General features: G+C 42.2%; 1 protein-coding gene across 3 annotated transcripts; it reads left to right on the forward strand.

Moving 5' to 3' along the window:
- The first annotated feature begins 51 nt into the window (after positions 1-51).
- On the forward strand, positions 52-21,502 carry LOC133510705 (epidermal growth factor receptor substrate 15-like 1). 3 transcript variants are annotated; one of them, XM_061838942.1, is made up of 23 exons: positions 52-191; positions 721-762; positions 851-940; positions 1,323-1,370; positions 1,466-1,561; positions 2,504-2,563; positions 2,655-2,780; positions 3,072-3,131; positions 3,205-3,459; positions 6,871-7,028; positions 8,113-8,290; positions 9,261-9,343; positions 10,507-10,579; positions 10,667-10,828; positions 10,910-11,107; positions 11,642-11,803; positions 11,885-11,993; positions 12,061-12,179; positions 12,256-12,316; positions 13,880-13,965; positions 15,553-15,616; positions 17,680-17,714; positions 20,148-21,502. In XM_061838942.1, exons 1-23 carry the CDS (start codon positions 189-191, stop codon positions 20,292-20,294), a joined length of 2,415 nt encoding a protein of 804 aa, XP_061694926.1. In that variant the 5' UTR covers positions 52-188; the 3' UTR covers positions 20,295-21,502. The 3 variants fall into 3 exon arrangements, with proteins under 3 accessions (XP_061694926.1, XP_061694925.1, XP_061694927.1); XM_061838941.1 differs by lacking the exon at positions 52-191 and adding an exon at positions 217-387; XM_061838943.1 differs by lacking the exons at positions 52-191; positions 17,680-17,714 and adding an exon at positions 219-387 and having other exon boundaries at positions 20,148-20,290.
- Positions 21,503-22,445: the final 943 nt, after the last annotated feature.

A 22,445-nucleotide genomic window follows, 5' to 3' on the forward strand; every position in this document is an offset into this window, starting at 1 on the left:
CACTCGTCAGTTTGAAAGCAACAGGAAAGGCACCTGGTTTCCTTACGTGACATTTCCGTGCAACCCTGTTTTGAAATTCACCCACAGGTCGATAATCGCCAGTTTGGGTCATAGCAGGAAGTCTAATTAGCAAATTCTCGCCTGTGTACGTTGCGGGGAAAATGCAGTAATGTTGATTTGTTAAACAAATGGTAAGTCCTTGATGAAATAAAACATACGATTCAAATAAATTATGTTTGAGAAATACAAAAAGAGAATAGCCAACGTTGCGTAAGGGAATAAAGAGTATCTCGTTACGGGCCGTTCGTGCCCGCGCCCTGAAGGGGCGGACGGTCGCGCGCTCCCGAGACACCAGGAAACATGGCGGCGCTCATGACACTCGGCCAGGTAATTACTTGTCAACCAGCTTCGAAAAGTGTCTTTTTTCCACGTTTAAAGTTGCCCAACGTGCCGCCCCTCCTAAGTTCACATATACAGGATTGTAGTTTGACTTGTGTGCGTTGTATTCCTCGTCTAGGGCTATTGACTACTTTTGTCGGCGCGTATAGTCACCGAGCTTGATTTCGTCCGGAAATTACCCTAATAACGTTCACGCCGTGGCTAATTAAAACAAACAAGTGCCACCAAACATGGACGCAAAACGACACCACCGCCGCCATATTCCAACATTATCATCTTAAATCCTTTTTTTTTAACCACTTTCCCGTCCTTCCTCTCCAGTTATCGAGTGGCAACCCAGTTTACGAAAGCTACTACAGGCAGGTGCGAAACTGGCACGTCCTCGACTTGATTAAGAAGCTCGACCCAAAGTTTTTGTTTACGTCACCTTTACACTGATCTTGTTTTCTAGCTCGATCCGGTGAGCAGCGGCAAGATATTAGCTGGGGATGCAGCCCAGTTCCTGAAAAAGTCCGGGCTGTCAGACAACACACTGGGAAAGGTTTGACATCCATGATGTACTGCACTTACTAACTTACTTACTTACCTAACTTGAATTGCGCTCGGGCAAATATTTTACATTTCATCAAAAAACTCAAGTATCAAATTTCAGTATCAAATCACTCGATTAATCATTTAGAGACTTTTTTTTAAAACTTTAAACTGTCCTTAAACAGACCTTTTTTTTCTCCCAGGCTCTCAGCATCAATCAAACTAAGATATTTGCAAACCAAATGTCCATATATTTAGTAAATTAATGAACTTTTAATGTGAACTCCTCGTCATCTCTCCAAGTACATGGCACAGTGGTTGGGAACCATGTTATACTGTACACTCGTGTATTTGTTAGCTTTAATGTCACTTTTTTTTCCCCCCCTGCAAAGATATGGGATTTGGCTGACTCGGAGCGAAAAGGCTATTTGGACAAGCGGGTAATGCACAGACTTTCTTTTGTACATAATGTGATGTAAGTGAGCGTGCCAACGACGTGCGTGCCAGTCACTGGGTTTGCCTGCCTCTCTCTCAGGGTTTCTTCATTGCCTTGAGACTGGTCGCCTCGGCACAGGCAGGGCATGATGTTAGCCTCAGCAACCTCGCCCAAACAGTGGCACCTCCTAAATTTGTAAGTAGCAAAATGAAGGATGTCTGAATATCTCGGTAGCTTGGTATTGGCATGTAGGGTTTATTGAGGACTTAACCTTGTCCTCAGGTGTGCTTAGGATGAATGTTTATCAATATGTGCCCTGCGATGGGCTCCATTTCCCCCAAAACCACGGTGAGGATAAGCACAATGGAAAATGGATGTTTAGAGTTTAGTATTCATTGGCGACGAGATTAGGTTCACTTGCAATCTAATGAAATTCAAGATGATTTAATAAATCGACACTGCAGAACTATAGTCATGCTAGTGTTGTGTTGCAGGTCCAAAATGCCCCCATGTTTTTTTGTTGTTTTTTTTTTTTTTGTGCGAAAACACATTTACCGCACTAGATATTGACTTAGTCGTCTCTAATGGTGTGGCAATAGTTACGCTATATTTTTTATTGATGATTAAACATGCGGTGGGTCGAATTTGGTCAGTGCCCTTAAAAGTCTTACATTTTGTAATAGGCCAGATTGACCCAAAAAAAATACATATATCGACTGAATGGATAGTTCTGTTCATGAGAGATACGTTTATTGGGATTTTTGGAAAATCTCTCTTTTGTATTATTATTATTATTATAAACACACCCCAGGAGAAGTTGGCCAAGGAATATTGTTGCTGTTACTGCCAAAAAATGTAACATTAGGTTAAATGAGCAGATAATGTGAGTAGCGTAACAAAACATTACAATGTAACCAAAAATTTCCTTTCAGTCTAGTTGGAACCCACTACAAACTACACGCATGATATTCATCATATTATCATATTATAAAATTATTAGCAGTACAAACAAAAATATTATGTAATGTTTGATGAGTCTTGTTAGGAATGGTTTAGTTAAAGTTTGGCTTGTAGATGCGATTCATTAAATAATGTCCCTCCCCATAAATTTACTAAATTGCACGTTGTTCCTTCCAGCGAGACACAAGCAGCCCATCGTTAAGCACGCCAGCATCCGACTCACATTGGCCAATCAGGGTAAGCGTTTTATTCGCCCATCACTAATATGTGACTCCTCGTCTGTATCTTCTCCTTCTGCTCTCTTCTAATTCTCTCTTTTGATTCCCAGCCGGATGAAAAAGGTAAATTTGAAGGCATTTTCGAAAGTCTGACCCCTGTAAACGGGCTCCTCTCTGGGGATAAAGTCAAGCCCGTCTTGATCAACTCCAAACTCCCTATGGATGTATTGGGAAAGGTGATGGCTCTTGCTATTAATCTTTTCATAATTTATGTAGACAATAGCTTCTGGGTATTTTCGTTTTTTTCATTAGTTTCCCTGTTTACTTTAGAAGCAGTTTACCTCACGTAATATAATCTTATAGCAATGGATAAGAAGGCCAAAATCAACAATGAAGCCATGTATCCCATTTTCTCAATCTGCCTTGGACAAATGACATGAAAGGTTTTATTTGTGAGGTGCTCAGATTTTGCTCAGACTTGTCACATTGAAGAATGAGGACATTTTTTTTTTTTTTTTACCCTGCAGATTTGGGACCTGGGAGACGCAGACAAAGATGGCTACTTGGACAAAGAGGAATTCATCGTGGTAACTTGCGTACTTGGCAGTTAACACAAAAATGTGTTTTTTTCCGATTGTTAACGCAACTTACCATTTTTAGGTCATGCATCTCGTGTATCGGGCCATGGAGAAAGAGCCTGTGCCAGCCGCCTTGCCCCCGTCCCTCATTCCACCGTCCAAAAGGAAAAAGGTGGCGGGAACTATGCCCGGCGCCGTAGCCGTGCTGCCCTCCAGGTCCGCATCATTTGCTCTCAAGGACAGCACAAGAAGTAACTCCCCCCTCGCCAGCGCGTCTCCCTTCCCCAGCTCGGCGGCCAAGTTAACGGCAAAGCACTCTTTTAAAGCCAACAAACCGGTATGTTGCTTACTTACTCTACATATGATGTACAGAGAGTGAAGCTGAAAGAGGAGACGAGAAATTGACTTTGAAAAATAGTTTGCATTGGTTTGCCTGCACACGTGTCAGATGGGAAATTCCCAACCAAGTGAATATGAGCTGCTTTTTCATAATGAGAAAATCCAAATGATTCACCAGGACCTCTCTTCTTCCAATCTTTCCAGTTTTCTCCACTTTTCTATCGTAGTTTCTCATCTCGTTTGTAAATCAAAGCCTTCCACCTGCCAGATGAATCCCCTCCCCAAGACCTTTGTCATGGTCCAAAACTGCAGCTGTCACCCCACATCTGAAACCTGATTCAGACCCCAACAAATACAGAACCCCCCGCACCATTTCCAATCTCCCATTCATCTCAGAATTCTTGAAAAAAATAGTTGCCACTCAACTCCGCTCACACTTATCACATAAAAGCCTCCACAAGCCTTTCGAGTCCCTTTTTCGCATCCCCTCCAGAGTACCAAACGGCTCTAATTAAAATCACCATTGATCGCCTCATTGAAGCTGACTTGGTTCAATTTAAATCCTCATCCCCCTTAACTAGAGTGCGGCCTTTGACACCATTTTACACTCCACCCCGCTCAATAGTCTCAATCTGCATCGGCCACAGCTCCCTCGCCTTCCCATTTGTACAGTACATCAAAGGCAACATTCGATTTGGCTAAAATCCACTTTATTTGTCCCCTCCCCAGTGGCTGCAGGTGTTTCACAGGGCTCTCTCTTACGAACCCTGCTCTTCTTCATCTCCCTTCTTTCTCCGTAAATTTTAATATAGCATTTCATTGCTTTGCAGTTGATACCCAGTCCCATCAATCCTGCAAACCCAAGAATCACTTCTAACTTCATGAAATTAAAAGGCAACAAAACAAAAATTCTCAACTTATTCACATTATCCGAAGTTCAGTTTCTCCCCCCCATCCCATTAGGTCATTCTTTGGGTTCCCCTTTCCTCCAGGGTTAGTTTCTAGGTATCACCGTCGAGCGCATGCTATCATTCCATTCCCATATCAATAACACACCCCTGTCTACTTAAGACCACCTGTGAAACGTCAACCAACTCTGCCGTTCCCTCACTAGACAGACTCCCTTTGTTTTGATTCAGTCTTGTCAAATCCCATATTGAGTAATGCATTCTCCTCCTTGGTCTCCTCAAAAGTCCCTCCATACGCATCAACTGGTCCAGAATTCTGCTGCAAGTTTCCTCCTCAAAATCCCCCTTTCTTCCACATTAGCCCCAGTCTTCCAGGAACTTGACTTGACTCCCAGTCAATCCTTTCAAACTCTTTATACTTTCAATGCCGTTCACAGCATCAGCCTTCCATATTTGTCTGACCTCCTCCATATCACCACTCCAGTCTGCACCCTCAGGTCTACTATCCACCTGACTGTTCGGCCTGTTTACCTCAGCACTATGGGGAGTTGAGCTTTTAGCAGGTCTGCTCCTCTACTCTAGAACACTCTACCACCTAACCTCTGCAATTCATACTTGTTCAATTCATTATTTCTTTAAATGTTACAGTTTCAAGTAGTTATCCATAAATTAGTAACTGTTACAATAGTACAGGATGTTAGAATTGTTTAGGACATGTATGAGGGCAGCAGAACAGTGGTGAGATGTGCCGTAGGTGTGTCAAAAGAATTTACGGTGGAGGTGGGACTGCATCAGAGCTCTGCGCTGAGCCCCTTCCTGTTTGCGGTAGTAATGGATTGGCTGACAGACGAGGTTAGACTGCAATCCCCTTGGCCCATGATGTTCGCAGATGATATTTTGATCTGCAATGAAAGCAGGGAGCAGGCAGAGGAACAATTAGAAAGATGGAGGTACGCACCGGAAAGGAGAGGATTGAAGATTAGCCGAACTAAAACAGAATATATGTGCGTGAATGAGAGGGGCGGAGTAGGAAGAGTGAAGGTCCAGGCAGAAGAGATGGCTAGGGTGGACGACTTCAAATACTTGGGGTCAACAATACAGAGCAATGGTGAGTGTGGTAAGGAAGTGAAGAAACGGGTCGAAGCAGCATGGAACATTTGGCGGAGGTGTCTGGTGTTCCATGTGACAGAAGAGTATCAGATGGGATGAAGGGCAAAGTTTATAAAACAGTATTGAGGCCGGCCATGATGTATGGATTAGAAATGGTGGCTCTGAAGAAACGAGGAAGCAGAACTGGAGGTAGCAGAAATGAAGATGTTGAGGTTCTCTCTTGGCGTGAACACGTAGGATAGGATTAGAAATGAGCTCATTCGAGGGACAAAGTTGGCAGTTTTGGAGACAAGGTTCGAGAGAGCAGACTACGATGTTTTGGACATGTTCAGAGGCGAGAGAGTGAGTATAATGGTAGAAGGGTGCTGAGGATGGAGCTGCCAGGCAAAAGAGTGAGAGGAAGACCAAAGAAAAGGTTGATGGATGTTGTGAGGGAGGACATGAGGACAGTGGGTGTTAAATAAGATGACACGCTGTGGCGACCCCTAAAGGGACAAGCCTAAAGAAAGAAAGAAAGAAGATCCATAAGTTAGTAACATATTAAAATTTCAGGCTCAACATATGGGGAACTTTCTAAGTGCTGAAGGAGGTACATTCACTCGTCATCCGTATTATATACAGTTGAAGGCTTAGATGAAGAATCTTAGTTATCATATAATTATCAGAGATTAAGTGATGATGAATTTCAGTACCAGTGTTATTGTAAATTGAAGGCCCAACCAAATATAATGGCATGCAAATCTCATAGGTTCTCTGACGATGTCAAGACTCTGTTGAGTGAAAAGTATGTGGATACATTTTTGATCGAAAGGGCAGAGACGGCTTGGGCAGCAAAATTGAAATTTCACATGTGCAAACTATTCCTAATCCAGTGGCTCAACTCGTTTTGCCACATTGTCCCATTCTTCACCTGCCGTTTACTCTTTCCCTTGTTATTGCTTTAGGGCTCTTTCACTTGCGACACGCTGACAAACAGGTTTCACTGTGAACAGGGAGCAAGGCCTGCAGATGACATTTTTCCTGCTTCTTATAGACACTCTTTTTGTGACACCACTTTGTTAGCATTAGCTTTAATAGGGAAATGACTAAAACACATTTTTGACGTTTTGAATATCAATGTTTTGTATCAAGTTTCTAAATTCTGGTTAGAGAAACTCTCGATGGTATGAGGTGAATTCACCGCACTGTTACCTAGCAGTTTGGCAAAATTCTGAATGACTTGCTCACGGAAATAGAAATTCATCATGTAATGTCGCTGGGTAGTCACTCCAGGGACCGAACCACTACTACATAAGTAATTAAAAAGTCAATTTCTCTTCCTGTCTCTTGACTCCATAAGACCGAGAAGCTTTCATTGAATGATAAGTTCTGTTTGCCCTGTTGAATGACAGCCAGAGCACCAGTGGGTGGTGCCGATTGCCGACAGGGACCGATATAATGACATCTTCGAGAAAACCGACACGGATAAGGACGGATTGGTCGATGGAACGGAGGTCATCGAGCTCTTCATGCACTCCAGCCTCTCGCAGACTATGCTGGCACAAATTTGGTAAGGGTGTAACTCATTTTCCACATACTGGTGCGTCCCGAAGAGCAAAGCTAAAAGCTGTGGCCAATTTATGAAGCGCACACACCTGTCCTAACATAAGAAAAGTCCTACAACAGGGAAGGAACACTTAGACAATATTTTTATAGTGTAGTCCTGCAGGTGGCGACAGTGCACATTTCAAAGTGGGTGGTACTTGTGCAAGTTGCCACTTGCCTCCCAAGCGCTTCAGCAGTTGACTCAAATGTAAGCAGACAATTACATTTTTCTGCCGTATCCCATTGTATACGGTCCTATAATGTTAAACAATTTCAAAAATGTTTACAATTGTATTGAGTGAAACCAAATTATAATACATGCTTTTATATACTCACACCTGTTGAAGAACCTTTTGACAGCAATTACAGCAAAACAAATGAAGCTTTATCTTCTAGTCTTTTTCCAAAATGGAGTAAAATAATTTTTGCCCAATATACACTACACAATAAGGACCTGGTAAAACCTTTTTAATATCTTTTTTTAAAAATTAAAAATGGATGTGTACATGCTGTGTTCAGGCCCTTTCCTCAGTAAATTGTGGGAGCACCGCTAACAGCAATTATATGGGGAAAAAAAATGTAAATTTTATAAAAATTCATTTCAAAGTCAAATTAGTGCAAAACATACAAAAAATAGGAGTTGAGAGTAAATAATTCTGTTCGTGTAAATAGTAAGGAATAAATACAGCTCAGCAAAGAGACGTTTAGACTTGAAGTTGGTTAAAATTGACAGAAAATATGAGCTCTGCAGATAAAGGTTAAGTAACAAGCAACCAGGCCAGTTGTGGTGTTGGAAAAACTTTACATCACATTTGCACATGGACTATTACAGAAAAATGTATCCTAAGTCAGGTTATGTAGGGTTTCATACATGTGGTAGGTTTTTTAAATTGCTATTCTGATTGATTATGAAGGCATCCTTAAACATTTCTCCAGATACAGGAACTGGACCTTACTAGAAATGTTTAGTACTCCTGCTTTACGTGTGACTTTGAAGCTCATTCACGGAGGGGCATGATTACCGTGTTGGATGCGTGTCGCTTGTGCAGGGGGCTCGCCGACACCAAACAGACCGGCAAGCTCACACAGGAGCAGTTCTCTCTGGCCATGCACTTGATCCAACAGAAGATCACCAAAGGCATCGATCCGCCAACCTCTCTCACACCAGACATGATTCCGCCCTCTGAGAGGACGACGGGCACGGGGGCATCTTCGGTGACGCTTCCCGTAAGTCTTGACTTTTAACCGCCCTTGTTCACCCTTGTTTTATAATTTAAGTTTGTGCTTTCTAACTCAGTCTAACCAAGCTGTCCTACTTAGTTTTTGCATTTTTGAATATGTTTTGACCTGCTTTGTCCTGTCAGACTGAAATTTGGTGTTTGTTTTTTTTTTATTTTTATTTTTTTTTACGGGTGACCTGACTATGAATAAGGTCCACTCACTTCTGCTCTCACGGTATTTGCTTTTTTTTGCCACCAGTAGGTGCTATTGCTCCATCCAGCCTCTTCCAGGAAAAGTAATAGGGAGTAGTTAAACCAGTTTAGCTGCCCATGTCAACTTGTTTTTTTAATGCCAGCAAAAGATTATTTAGCAATGCAATTTTGAAGCTTCTGAATTTGGAGGGGTGACTTGATGCCAGTCAACTTTTTCAGCTTTGCATTTCCCAGCAGCTGAGTCATTTCAGTATGTTGTAAAAGGAGCTGGCTTTTCCCAAAGCATTTTTCCAGATGTTGCATAATAGTATTAATAATGTGATTGAGACACTGGTTGGTAGATGTTTGAAGTGAAGGTGAAATAATGCCATCTAGAGCTCGTAAGTTGTTACTTTTATTTTTTCCTAATACGGATCTCTCTTAGTTTCAAAGTTCCATAGGTACTTTTAAATTCATGAGGTATATAAAATGAATGACTGGTCCATGTTCTCTATCAAACTTCCTCGAGCTGCATTTGGCATGACATCATGATTCAAAATGGTGCATTCCTTTGTGTCATTTCTTCAGAGTGCTTTTTATGTATTGTGCGACTGTTCAGACTGCTTGAGATGCATTTCCTTCCTGTCTTTTGTTTGCTGTACACATCTCCAGGGACCTCCTTCACAGATCCCAATACCTAATTTGTCACCCCTTTTCTTCCCTGTTTCAACATCATTTTTGTTTCTCGTACATTTTTTTTCTGACCTTTTCCCATCCTGCCTCAGGACTTCACGGCCATCGAGCCGGCAGAGCTGACGGGCATCAAAGAACTGGATGACCTCAGCCAGGAAATAAGTCAGTTGCAGAGGTGAGCCCCTTGAAGCAGCCAGGAGGAGAGATTTGTTTCTCTTCTTTTTAAAAACGATGGGATATAAGCTCTGTGAAACGACAAGCTCATATTTATTTTTCGTTATATCAACATTCATGAGACCCGCTGCTGCTGCTGATATCAGCTGTTTCACAAGAGAGGTACTGCCAAGCAAAGCAGTGTATGCAGTCTTCATTAGAAAATTAAACCAGCCTACTGTATTTTTATACATACTACTTTAAATCACAAAGCATAGCAATGCAATACTCTTTCACGTGTTTGTCCATTTGCCACAACTTACACAATGACAAAAGCCATGTCAAAAATTGTGGCTTCGTTAAGATTATAAGGCTCGGTTTTAATCGAGGTTTAACTGTATTTTTATTTTATTATTTGTGTAATTGTACGATGCAGCAGATTTCAGCATACTTGGAATGTCTCCCTCACTGTTTTGGATTCAAATCTCACTGCCCACCTTCCTGTGTTGAGTTTCTGGGGTTTTCCCCATGCTTGTATAGGTTCTCTCCGAGTGCTGAGTCTTTCACTCACATTCCAAAAACCTGGCTCATTGAGGGCTATGCATTGTCACTGCTCATAAAGTGTCAATATGTGCCCTCCGAATGATTGGCCACCAATCCAGGATGTACCCCACTTCTCGCCCTAAATCAGGTGCATAGGCTCCAGCTCGTCAGTTAATGAGGACAAACTCTTAAAGAAAATGAATGGATTGACATAACGGTATAACAAAAATCCTTATGTAGCTTGGCTCCATTGTGACTGTTGATCACATTCAAAAACAGAATGGGAACAAAATGCAAAACAAAAAACTGATTTTCATTTGTGTAAACAGGAATACCTGTAATGTCAAAAAAGCAAAGTTAGATCGAGTTATCTAGTGACCCAAGGGTAGATGGTTCGAATCCCGGCTCCGAGTGTCTGCACGTCAAAGTGTCCTTGGGCAAGACACTGAACCCCGTGTGTGGGTGTGGGTGTGTGTGGGTGAAAGTAAGGCTTTATAAAGTGCTTTGGGCACTGTGATAGTGTAGATAAAGCGCCATACTGTATAAGTGCAGTTGTTTTACCAGTACACCCCTGGTATGTTAGTCTAGAATTAGATTTTCTTCATAATACTGATTGATATCTTTTGCGTGTTTACCCTTTAGAGAGAAATTAATCCTGGAACATGAGCTCAAAGAAAAAGAAGAAACCATCAGAAGGCAAAATCATGCTGTTCAAGTAAGAGGAATCCCCCCAAAATATGCTTGAGAAACGGGGCAAAAAAAAGGAATTTGTTCATACTGTATAATATTGTTTTGGATTCAGAATATGCAGCATGACTTGGACAGGGAGAGCGGCAGCTTGCAGGATATCGAATCCCAGAAGCAGGGCGCCCAGCATCGTCTGGATGAGATGGACCAGCAGCGTTCCAAGCTGGAAGGGATGCTAAACGACGTCAAGCAGAAGTTTCAGGAAGAGTCTCAAACGGTTCGTGTTATCTTTGAGATTTTTGGGGGACTTTACAGGAAATGAGTCTTGAAATATCAAGTCCTACGTGTTCCCTCGCAGATTTCCACCCTACAGAGCCAGATCCGATCCCAGGAGAGCGACCTTCGGAGCCAGGAGAAAGAGGTGAACCGCACCAAGACGGACCTGACTCGCCTGCAGGATGAAGAGGCCCAGCTAGAGCAGAGCCTGCGTTCGGGGCGTGTCCAGCTGGACAGCATCATCAAGTCTCTCAAGAGCACCCAGGAAGAGATCAGCCAGGTCAGAGAGAACCAAGACTACATCTTTACATAATGGTGAAAACGTTCACCTTGCCTTTTGTCTGATATATAGAAAAAATAAGTAAATGAATAGATAAATATTTCTTCATTAAAAATAAAATGTACTCTGATAGTCAAAATGCTGAGGTTTTTTAAGTTGATTGGTCTTACACTTTCCTTAAAGATTTTTTTTTGAAATTTTTGAAACATTTGAGTAGCTTCATTTGTTGCAGTATTTAGCATTTAAGTTTTGTTTCATTTTATAGCGCAGTAAATCTCCAAGGGTTTACCCCCCCCCCCCAAAAAAAAGCTTGCAAAGTACTGCGTCTGCCGGTACTGCACTTCTGCTTTGTGCTGACTAAATAATTCATTAAGGTTTAAATCAAAAGGGGGGCAAATACGACAAAAGAAAAACAGGGTTGAGCAAGGCCAAATCCTTTCTCGTCTCCCAGTCAGGTGCATACAACAATAACACTTTTTTTTTTTTTTTCTATGTGGATGAAAGTGTGTCTTGTTTTTCTGGCGGTGCTTTCAGGCTCGCAGCAAGCTGTCACTGATCCAGGAGAACCAGAGGGAGTTCACCAAGACCATCGAGCAGTACAACAGTGCCTTGCGAGACCTCGCCGGGGGAAACAACTTCGTGGACACGAGCCACCTGCTCTCAGAGAAGGAGAATGGTGCCTTCAGGAGCGGAGGGGTGGGCATCCTACTCTTTGTGGTACATTGATTTCAAATTTGATGGCGGTCTGACTGGTAACCCTTTCCCCTCACCCTTCAGGATGAAGCATTCAAATCAAGGATAGCCATGTTCAACACCAATTCTGCAAAGGGCCCTCCAACAGACCCCTTCCAGATGGATGACCCCTTTAAAGTGGACCCCCTCAACGGTCATTCTAATGAATGAGTTCAGAGAGTAAAACCTGTTTACCATACTGACAAGCTCTTTCCTTTTAGATCCCTTTAGAGATCCTTTCAGGGAAAGTGATCCTTTCAAGGGGACTTCATCTGCTGATCTATTTAGCGGAGCAGCAAGCTCCGACCCCTTTGCAGGAAAACCTAAGCCGCCAATAAAGGTGACATTGGGGAAATACAAGGTGTTATGTAGTTGGTTTGAGTCCCATCGCTCAATTTTTGCTTTGTTCCTCTCAGCCTGGCTCTGTCCGCGGTCATCTCGGCTTCTCGTCCAACAGCCCACAACCAAAGCCTTCAGGTACCACATCGCTATTTGTTCTACCTTTTTGTTCATTCCAGAAATGACAACTCTCTATCGGCAAATCAAAAACCTGCAGGGTGTTTGGCACAGACTATGTAAGCGGATAGTACCATGCTATGCCATTGAAAGTGTGCTTAATAGTGGGAATGTCCTAGTCACATGTAATAGAAATAGTCCCTTTTACACTAATGATGAAAGTGACAATTTTGACTTTTTCTGGCACTGAAAAAGAATTGGGATTAAATCTTCTCGCCAACTTTAAACCTTGGGAATACTAAGGGTCTTTGTCGGTAGTCTGGTGCCACCATAATCCGTTTTTGAGATAACTAATGTTGTGGAACGAACTAATTTGTATACATACATACAGTACATGGTCAAATGCCAAAAGGGGGTACTTGGTGTGTTGTTTGTGAAAGGCCCAGAAGTGTTTTCCATACGACTTACAGTCCAAATTTTTGACCACAAGTTCCCACTGTAGAAATGGAACTTTGTCATACGCCATGGAATCGTGACGTTCTCCCTGCCCGTCGTCTGATGACAGTATCCAGCATTTTCTGGCTTCTGTGTTAATTTCTTGAGATCTTCGTAAAAGAGGGTACTGTAAACGCGGGCCGATGCGTACCAACCCATACTGCTTTGTGGAAAAGGCGCTTTTGGCTTGCGTATAATGGTCACAAATGTCATGCCTCTTATTAAAAGTAGGAAACTTTATGGAACACTTCTTTTGGGTGAGATGTCAGGGTTACAATTTTACTCTCCACACCTTCAGATGTTCCTGCGGTAAGGGGCTATTTTTAGACGAGGGCCTTCTAATTTAACTACAGGCAAGCTAAAAATACCCCCTCGTTCACCCACCTACTCTGGAAAAACAGGAGGTTGGCAGGAGCCAAACACAACAAACAAAGTCTGTGACTGTACGTGGACATACTGTCACTCCTTGAAAAGCCCCCCCAGCCTACCTTAGCCCTTGCTGCACTTCGCTCTCTTTATTCATTGTGGAAGTTGTTTTAATTCAGTGGCAAGGGTAAAAGGGGGGCCAGCTAAGCTGCTGACCAGCGCGTTGCCCGTCATCAAACGAACACAGACGCGACTGTGGACCTGCATTGGCTTACTGTGCCAAAAAGAAAACACGCAGCCGGCTCCACATGAATGGGCCCTCTTGTGGTTACACACTCACAACAAACATATTCACTTACAATGTTTTGTTTTTTTTCCACTGTAACCATCTGCACTTTTTTTTTTTGGACTTTGCTTTTTCATTAAGTAACATACCACAAAGCTTCAAAACAAGCCAGGCACAGTTCTGGCTTAACAGTGCTCTAACTGATGCCTTTAATTTGCTAATCAGATGCATACGTCAGGTTAAACAGAACCCCCTCCCTCTGCTTTTTAGGATTTGGCCAAATGTCATGGAACGTTTAGCAGCCGTGGGGGCCCTAAAAATAGCACACGGGCCCTCAGTGAAGTAAAGCATCATTTTTAAACGTGTGGTCTGTGACTGAATTTCATGTTAAGTTTTGATCAATTTTCCACAAGCGTTTTAATGTGCTCCTTTTGCAGAGCCAGTCCGGATGCCGAACAACCTCTTCGCAAGCAAATCTTTGAGGAACAACACCGGATTTCCAAATTTTAGCCAGTTGTCCAAGGTCAGCTTCAAACATAATGGATTTACATATTATGGTTCGATTGACACAATTCTGTATGTTTTTTTGGTCTTAAGTGACAATTGCGATATGCATCATGGTTCCATAAATGGGGAAAAAGAACCAATTGATTGGAATCAAGATTTTTGCAATTGTGGATACAATTCTGATACATTGGAAAGGAGAGAAATTAACATTAGCCGAACTAAAACAGAATATATGTGCATGAATGAAGGGGCGGAGGAGGAAGACTGAAGCTCCAGGGAGAAGAGATAGCGATGGTGGACAACTTCAAATATTGGGGGTCAACAATCCAGAGCAATGGAGAGTGTGATAAGGAAGTGAAGAAACGGGTCCAAGCGGGTTGGAACAGCTGGCGGAAGGTGTCTGGTGTTCAATGTGACAGAAGAGTCGCGGCTAGGATGAAGGGGAAAGTTTATATAACAGTGGTGAGCCCGGCCATGATGTACGGATTAGAGACGACAGGAAGCAGAACTGGAGGTGGCAGAAATGAAGATGTTGAGGTTCTCGCTCGGAGTGACCAGGTTGGATAGGATTAGAAACGAGCTCATTAGAGGGACAGCCAAAGTTGGATGTTTTGGGGACAAGGTTCGAGAGAGCAGACTTTGATGGTTTGGACATGTTCTGAGGCGGGAGACTGAGTAAATTGGTAGAAGGGTGCTGAGGATGGAGCTGCCAGGCAAAAGAGCGAGACGAAGACCAAAGAAAAGGTTGATGGATGTTGTGAGGGAGGACATGATGACTGTAGGGTGTTAGAGAGGAGGATGCACGAGATAGGCTTAGATGGAAAAAGATGACACGCTTTGGCGACCCCGAACGGGACAAGCAGAAAGGAAAAGAAGAATGTGCATGATAGCTGGCTGCAACTAACACTAATTTTACCATATGTGCAAACTTAACTGATTTCAGGCCTTCAGATGACACACACAATCTGGTTGTGTAAGAAATTTCAAGTGATTTGAGTCAGAGTACGGTGTTCAACAAAATGTGTCCTTGGGGGTTTACTCAACTGCAGATGGGGAGGCATCTACTGGGGGATGTATTGCATTGGAAGCATTGTTTGAGTGATATTTTAAAAAATAGATGTATTAAGATTTATGTCAAATCAAGTGACAGCTTGAATCATAATAGACTTTACGGAGTGATCACAGGTAATACTGTGCAGGGAACTCATTTATAACAAGCATCGTGACTCCACACATTAATTCATCTGGTATTTAGATGCATTAGTAGGTGCTTTTGTTTTAGTTAGCAACATAGTGTCGTTAACAGTGTTACATTAGTTGTATCAACGTAGAAAAATGTATGTTGGAGTGGAGGTGTTTATTAGCACTGCGTGACTATAGGGCACTGACTATTTGAGGAACTTTTTTTTTTTTAACACAGTAATTGCAGTTTCTGTAGTCATTTAAACGGCTGTGATGTAGTATGCCTCACTCATCACACTCTTTGTTTCTCTTCAGCCTCAACCACATGCATGAACACCATCTGTTAGTTCGATGCCAGAGGCTGTTTGTTGAGTGACGTTTTTTTTTTTTTTTTTTAATCACTTTCCTGATGTGTTCACAGAAGTCTGACCATCCTGTTCTGCCATCAAAGAACAGCGCACCTAACCGGCCTGCCCCGCCCTACGGTAAGCATGGCGTGTCTGTCTGAGCAGGACTCAATAGCAGGCAATCATTCCAACATACATCGCTTGTTAGCTCCTCGCACACCCTCCCTGAGGGTTTGATTGCGACGGTTCCTTTGTGTGCCAGGAGAGCGTACCAAAAAAAAAAAAAAAAAACAAAGTGCCACTTCCCTAATTGAGTTGCGAGCTACAACGAAAGTAGTTTCTTCTTTGAAGTTGTCAACAGGAAACCTGTGGCTCTGAGATATTTCATGAGCTCACAAAGTGATACGACCCTCTATTTCAAGGGGACATATTGGCGAAAGTGAACGCTGTAATTGCTTGCTCACAACTGGTTGGGTTTTTGCAGTGTCTTCCTGCTCTTCAACTGTGAAATAAACAACCAAGTAAATGTTTTACTTCCTATTTACCAAAGTGTGTCCGTGAGCATGCTCTTCTCAATGTTGAAGGATTGTGACATCAGAATTTGGGTAATTTACGCATTACTGCCCCAATAATCAATTTCTCCCCCACTGACTTGCCCACTGGGCACGGTGAAGATCCACCATTTTCAAGCAATGGCTGGACTACATGGACACACTATCGAAGCCAAAACCCAAGTAGCGTTACTGTGTGAGCTAGTGTTATCTACATTTGCTTCTGCATCGGCGTCGATGTATCAGCTGCAAGTGCCTTATGCACCTATCCACTATACTAAATGACATTTATAATTCGGCATCTTAGTCTCAACCCAATAATTCTGCCCCTGGTAACAAAAATATTCGCAGTTGACCCAATGTGGGTCTGTGGGCTGAGCAGTGGCTCTTCTGCATAAGACAGGACTGCCCCCTCAAAACAGGTCAAATTCAGTGAGGCAAAAAAAAAAAGAGGTGAAAAGTATTTTAATTCTTTATCCTTACAGTATTTTGTTGGAAGTATTTAAAAAGATTAAGCCGTCCGGGAACTGTTTCAGCAAAATCCAAATGTCTTCTTGAAAACACTTCAATCGGTGAGGGAATCACTCAAATCGACACGCTGTGTGCGTGTGGTTTTATGCATGTTAGTTATGCGAAACCCGCACGTTGTGCCCATCGCGTGCCCTTCCCCTGTGACCTCGCAGTTGTGCTTTTAAGCAGAAGCGGTGGCGTGAGAAAGTTGCCGTTCCCCTTTGCTTGACCACGCAGAGTGGCAGAGGTGTGTGTGTGCGTGTGTGTTTGCGTTTGTACAAGATGGGGAAGTGAGAGCCCCAAAGCCGTGGGTGAGCTAAAGTATAGTAAGACGACAATAGTTGAAGTCCGGCCTCCGCTAAGTCGAACGTTGAAATGTTCAAAACGATTGAAATAATTTGAAGGGAATTCATATACCGATACTGTCACCTGATCGTGTATTTATAGATGTAGCTGGAATTATGACTTTTAGAAAACAACCACGCACACTTGTGGAGGTAATCCCATAGATACTGAGTTTTACTAGATTTGCCAATGTCAAATTTTGCATATTAAGGCATATTTTTCAGGAGATTTTTTTTTGTTGAATTCCAAATTGTACTGTATTTGGAGGTTGGACTGTAAAAAGACAAATAGTCTCTTCGCAAACTGTCAGGAAACTAGTCATTTTCTATTCGGTTTTGAGTGGTCATGCATGGGCCAAGGAAGATATCTGCCAATGCCTAAAAATGGGATTTACACCTTTTTTGTCCTGATTCTGACCATAATGTAATCTGCCATGGATGGATCTTTAAAAATGGCAGAAATCAATGGAGGGATTGGATAGAAAGGAACATCCATGTGTTTTCTGCATGTGAGTGGGAATGACCCCCACAACTGTTCTAGCAATGCTTCAGTTTTTCTACGTTAGCCCTTACGGTTGTTAGACACCCACTTTTCACATAGAGATTCTTCAAATGTTGCAGTTCTCCCCCTGGACTCGCTTTCGGTTTGAATCTGTCCTGCTTCTTTTGTTTATGCATGCTTTCAGCTTGCCACACTTCACTTCCTGTTAGTATTGTGTAATAGAATATTGCACATCTGGATTTAAAGTGCTGCTCCAGAGCAGCGAGTCAAGTTTCCTTTTTTTTACTCTGGCAGACTCGCATAGAGTTCCCAATGATGGTCCCGTGTCCGTAAGTTTGCTTCTGTTTTTTTTTTCCCTGCATGCCCCCCAAGAACCAACTATGCCATTGTTTGAAAAGATGGCTTATTAAAAGTCTCTGGCACTGCATATGACTTTGCCACGTCTCGTTTCTTGGTGTTTGCTATGGATGCGAGACAATGTCTGCATGACTGACCTTAACACCTTGCCATTTCCATGCCATCTAATCTATGATTCCATCAAGCAATACAGTTGTGTTTTTGTTGTATATCCAGTACCTTACAAAGAAAATGTCACTCATGACGCGTTACTTTTACTGTTGTGGACGGATGGTTACACCTGGGTGATGCCTTTTCGAATGAATTAACAGGTTACGTACCCCATGAGGGCTGCCATCCTCAGGCTAGGTTGCATTCTTTTTGTTTACAAAGTAGCACGTCAGTAAAGCACAAGACTTGTATCTAAATGTGTATACCGATGAGCTCACTTAAAAAAAACAAAAAAAAGTCTTTGTTTATATTAATAGTTTAAACGTGTGTCAAACTCAAGGCTTGGGGGCCAGATGCGGCCCACTGCATGGTTTTATGTGGCCCGCGAAGGCAAATATGTATCAACTTTTAAGATTTTTGTTCAAATCTGTACCAAAATTTAAAATTGTCATATCATAAATGATAACGTTGAGATGTTACAAGCATTTTTGTGTTACCAAACAAGAATATTTGAAAAACCCGTTACTCTCGATTTCTGATTCCAAAACGAGTTCGTAAATTTCGTATGTAAATTTGATGAGGCGGTTAAAGATTTTTACAGTTTCACAGTCATAACGGCCCTCGGTAAGTAAAATGTAGCCCACGACAAAAATGAGTGTGACACCCCTTGTTTGAACCCTAAATACACTCCAAATTATGCTCTCAAAACCAGCGGCATTTCAAGTGCATCTTACGCCATCACCCTTACAAACAAATGACTTACCAATGGCAAAGTCATGGTTAGTAATTAAGGATTTCAAAGTGAGGTCTAACACCAGCTTCCCCAAATTTTTAATTTTAATATCAAGGCATCTGTCCTTAATCCTTAAATACTAACCATGACTTTCCCATTGGCAATTTTATTGCATCTTTGACTTAGTGATAGATACTTTTGGCATCTGATCTGTTCATTTACACCGTTGATCGTGATCCAGACCTTACTCTGGACCAGGGCTCAGCAACCTTTTTGAGGCTGAGGGCGAATTCGTCACCACCGGTCGTATGAAGGGCTACGTGACTTGTTTGCGGCAAACTTCAGACTCGGTTCATTACACGTACATAAAATATTTTTGTTTTAATTTATTGTAGTAAATGACAGAGTTATTTTAAATTTTTAATTCACGTAAGCAAGTCAGATTCAGATTTTAAAGCACAAATAATGGTAAGAATTTGTGGCCTATGGTATTTTTAGAACATACCTCGCGGACACCTTATATGGTCCTCGCAGGCTACCAATTCGCCCACGGGCACCGCATTGGGTGACCCCTGCTCTGGATCATCTTGACGTTTACCGCCTTGCTCTCGGATAGCAACAGTAGGGAGCTTCGCCTGGCTCTAGGACCGCCACGACAATCTTCCTTCACGCTGTTCGCTCGGAAACTGGCCCGCTAGAAGCCCGCGGCCAACGCTAGGCACTCCGCTGCTAACTTGGCATTTGGAATGCATCTTATGGCATTACAGAAAGAGCAAGGAAATGTGTGGATAAGTAGGTTTTTCAGCAAATGGACTTTGCAATGCTCTACACAATGTTATACAGCTATATATCATGATGAAATGGTGCACAGTGGCACATTAAAAAAAAAAAAAAAATGGCTGTTAGTAGTAGTAGTAGTAGTTAAGGTAAAGAATATGACGACCAGAAAACATACTGAAGGATTTGAATTAAGTAGCCTATTTTGTAAGGAATTGGAAGTTGAGCTTTGTAGAAAACGTTTGATTGCGCTCAAATCGCTCTTGAATGGCATTTTGATGCATGCTGGGTGTATCTTTGTCTTCCAGTTTGTATCATCTACAAAGATTTTTCCTCTTTGGGCCAGCATGAAGAGTTGTTGTAGGCCTTTTGTTTATTTTTTGGGGGGTGGGGGGGGTTATTTTCCTACCAGCATATTGAAGAAGACCAGGTAAGGTCGGCCCAACGGTCCGCTGCCACGTTTTTGCATGCGCCCTGATCATAAACAGCATCTGTTCAAAACAGATATTCTTGAGTTCGCATGTAAACAGGTCAATGTCTGGTGTGCTTTCATCAGCTTTATTTCTTTTGCTTTTTGCTGTATCATCAATCTAAGCGTTCTGTTAAATCATCACGCTCGTGTCTTGGATGGCCTTTTTCCGATCAAATTTGCATCCAAAGTTCAGTCCCGTCTCCACGTCAACTTTTGCGTTTTTAGTCTTTGCTTCATTTCCGCGGCTAACCTCTCGTTGTTTGGCTCCTTCAGTTTGGAAGTGAAAGCCAGCAATTGGAGTGGGCCAAGCGGGAGAGCGAGCGCGAGGAGCATGACCGGCTGCGGAGACTGCGGCTGCAGGAGCAGCAGGACCTGGAGCTGGCCATTGCGCTCAGCCGGGCCGAGGCCCCCAGCTCCTGAGAGGGCCCACCTACGAGCTCCTTTCCTTCGGACATTTGCACTGACACCGACCACACTACCAAAAGCGCCCACCCCCCTGCGTGCAAGAATCCAGTGACGCCCCCGCCGTGCTCTGGCCTCATATGACTCCGCATTTAGCATGTAATCTATGTCCATTGCTCCCAAACGACAAGGCAACTATAATCATGGCCAGGATGGTTCCTCTTGATGTCAAGTGTGGCTTCATCTGGACACAACATAGCGATTTAGGGAAAACACAAAGCAGATGGGTACGCAACGCTGCCTTATTCCGAAGCCTGCACAGGAACTAACTTCTTTTTTTTTTTTTTTTTTACTATTTTGTTGTATTTATAAGGAAAGGTATGGATGTGTCAACTAAATCAGCTGTTTTTAATCACCTTTTAGTGAACTAGGAAGGTTCCTTGTTTTTGTCTGATTTTTCCACTTCCACCTACTGTATTGTTACGTTACACTGCTGGATGTTCCTAATGAGATCTAATAAAAGAGCTGCTTCCAAAATGTGTTCAGTAATATATTGAGGTGCTCATATTTTGGTTCCTCTCACCGCTGCAAACTCCAACCACAATTCTAAACTATTCAACGAATGTTACTTACCGTGTCCCATCAAAAACAAATGACATTTTTTCATGCCGCTCTAGTAATGGACCTCATTAGATTTGTTCAGGTGTACTTTATGAAGTGAGCAGTGTGCACATCTTGCTCAGTGAATTATATATATATTTTTGTTGTTGTTTCTTCCCTTGCACTACAATGCATTTGTACCTATTCATGTATACGCCTTAAATCTAAAGCAGAAGTGATTTTCCAACTTGCTAGAAGCTTTAATATTAATATTGCATTAGAGTTGTCAATTGTATTAAGATCAAAGCACTAATCCAAACACTCCATATATATTTATTGCCTTTGTAAAATGTGTGAAACCTCTGGTTCTGTTACACCCGTCATCACATCTACCTGAAGTTCTGTACACTATTTCTGTTTGCTGTTACAAGATCGCCTATTCTGCATTGATTTTAAATCTTTGTTCCCACCCCCAATCAACAGTGTCTCGTAATATTTAAATAGATACCTCTAAAAGTCTGTACTCCAATCAGTTATCTGGCACATAATGGTTTTTATATACTGTATATATGTGAAGATGGATGAAGATTACTAATCTCATTAATAAATCTGGTATTTAACATTGATTTTGAGTGAGTGAAATGTGAGTATTCATATTTGAACTAAAAAAATAAAGTGAAACGAGAGTGATACATTTGCATTGACCACTTGCAATATTTTTAGACACTTCCTTCTTTTTAATATGAACAATGCTTTTGTTCTTTCAGAATAGTACAGTTCTTCTCCAGACCAGCTGGTCCCTCTTGGAATGGATGAGACTAACATGCAAAACTACTGAGTGAGTGGCCTTCTCCTTTTTTTTTTTTTTTTTTTTTTTTTGATGTATTGAAGATGCAACGTTTAGCCCGTGACTCGTCACGTACCGCGACTGCACGCATACTCCACCGCAATAACATGATTGATGTCCTCACTTTCAACTTTGTTGCGAGACGTTTCACAAAAATGAATTTTTGAAGGGTAGTATTTAAAATGTACCATGTTGGGATGACAGCCATTGAAAAGTACTACAAATGTCGTAAACCCTGCGATACCGGCCTCCTTGGCTTAGCTTACGTTCCAGCGCAATAGACATCATGTTGCGAGCATAACATTTTCATTTTGCGTGAACAACTGTCAACGTACAGTGTTCCCCCCACCTATTTGCAAACCTTTTTAACGTATCCTCTTTTAGTTGTTGTAAAACTCACCTATTTGCTCTCTCTGCTCAAGCCAAAGCCATGTCTAATGTAAAAACGTAAAATTATGTTGGTGTAAAGAAACTGTTGAAGTGACAGGAGGATCTTCATTTAATCAGGCCACATCTTTGTCAGAAGATGAAAAAAGTGCTTTACTACCTACCTCCGGTCTCGTGCGATATATAAGCAGGGTTCCCACACGTCCTGGAAAACCTGGAAAGTGATTTACCAATTTTCCAGTCATGGAAAACACATGGAAAATGCAGGGATGAGAATTTTATATCATTGACAACTGTTCATACAATTAGGCCTATCTGTAGCACTGGCCCTGTAG

The sequence above is a fragment of the Syngnathoides biaculeatus genome, chromosome 13, assembly GCF_019802595.1.
Source record: "Syngnathoides biaculeatus isolate LvHL_M chromosome 13, ASM1980259v1, whole genome shotgun sequence".
NCBI lineage: Eukaryota > Metazoa > Chordata > Actinopteri > Syngnathiformes > Syngnathidae > Syngnathoides > Syngnathoides biaculeatus.

Coding starts and splice junctions, on each gene's coding strand:
- LOC133510705 (XM_061838941.1), top strand. CDS start 361: ATGGCGGCGCTCATGACACTCGGCCAG. Junction 2,781..3,071: donor CTATGGATGTATTGGGAAAG/GTGATGGCTCTT, acceptor TTTACCCTGCAG/ATTTGGGACCTGGGAGACGC. Junction 3,460..6,870: donor CTTTTAAAGCCAACAAACCG/GTATGTTGCTTA, acceptor GTTGAATGACAG/CCAGAGCACCAGTGGGTGGT.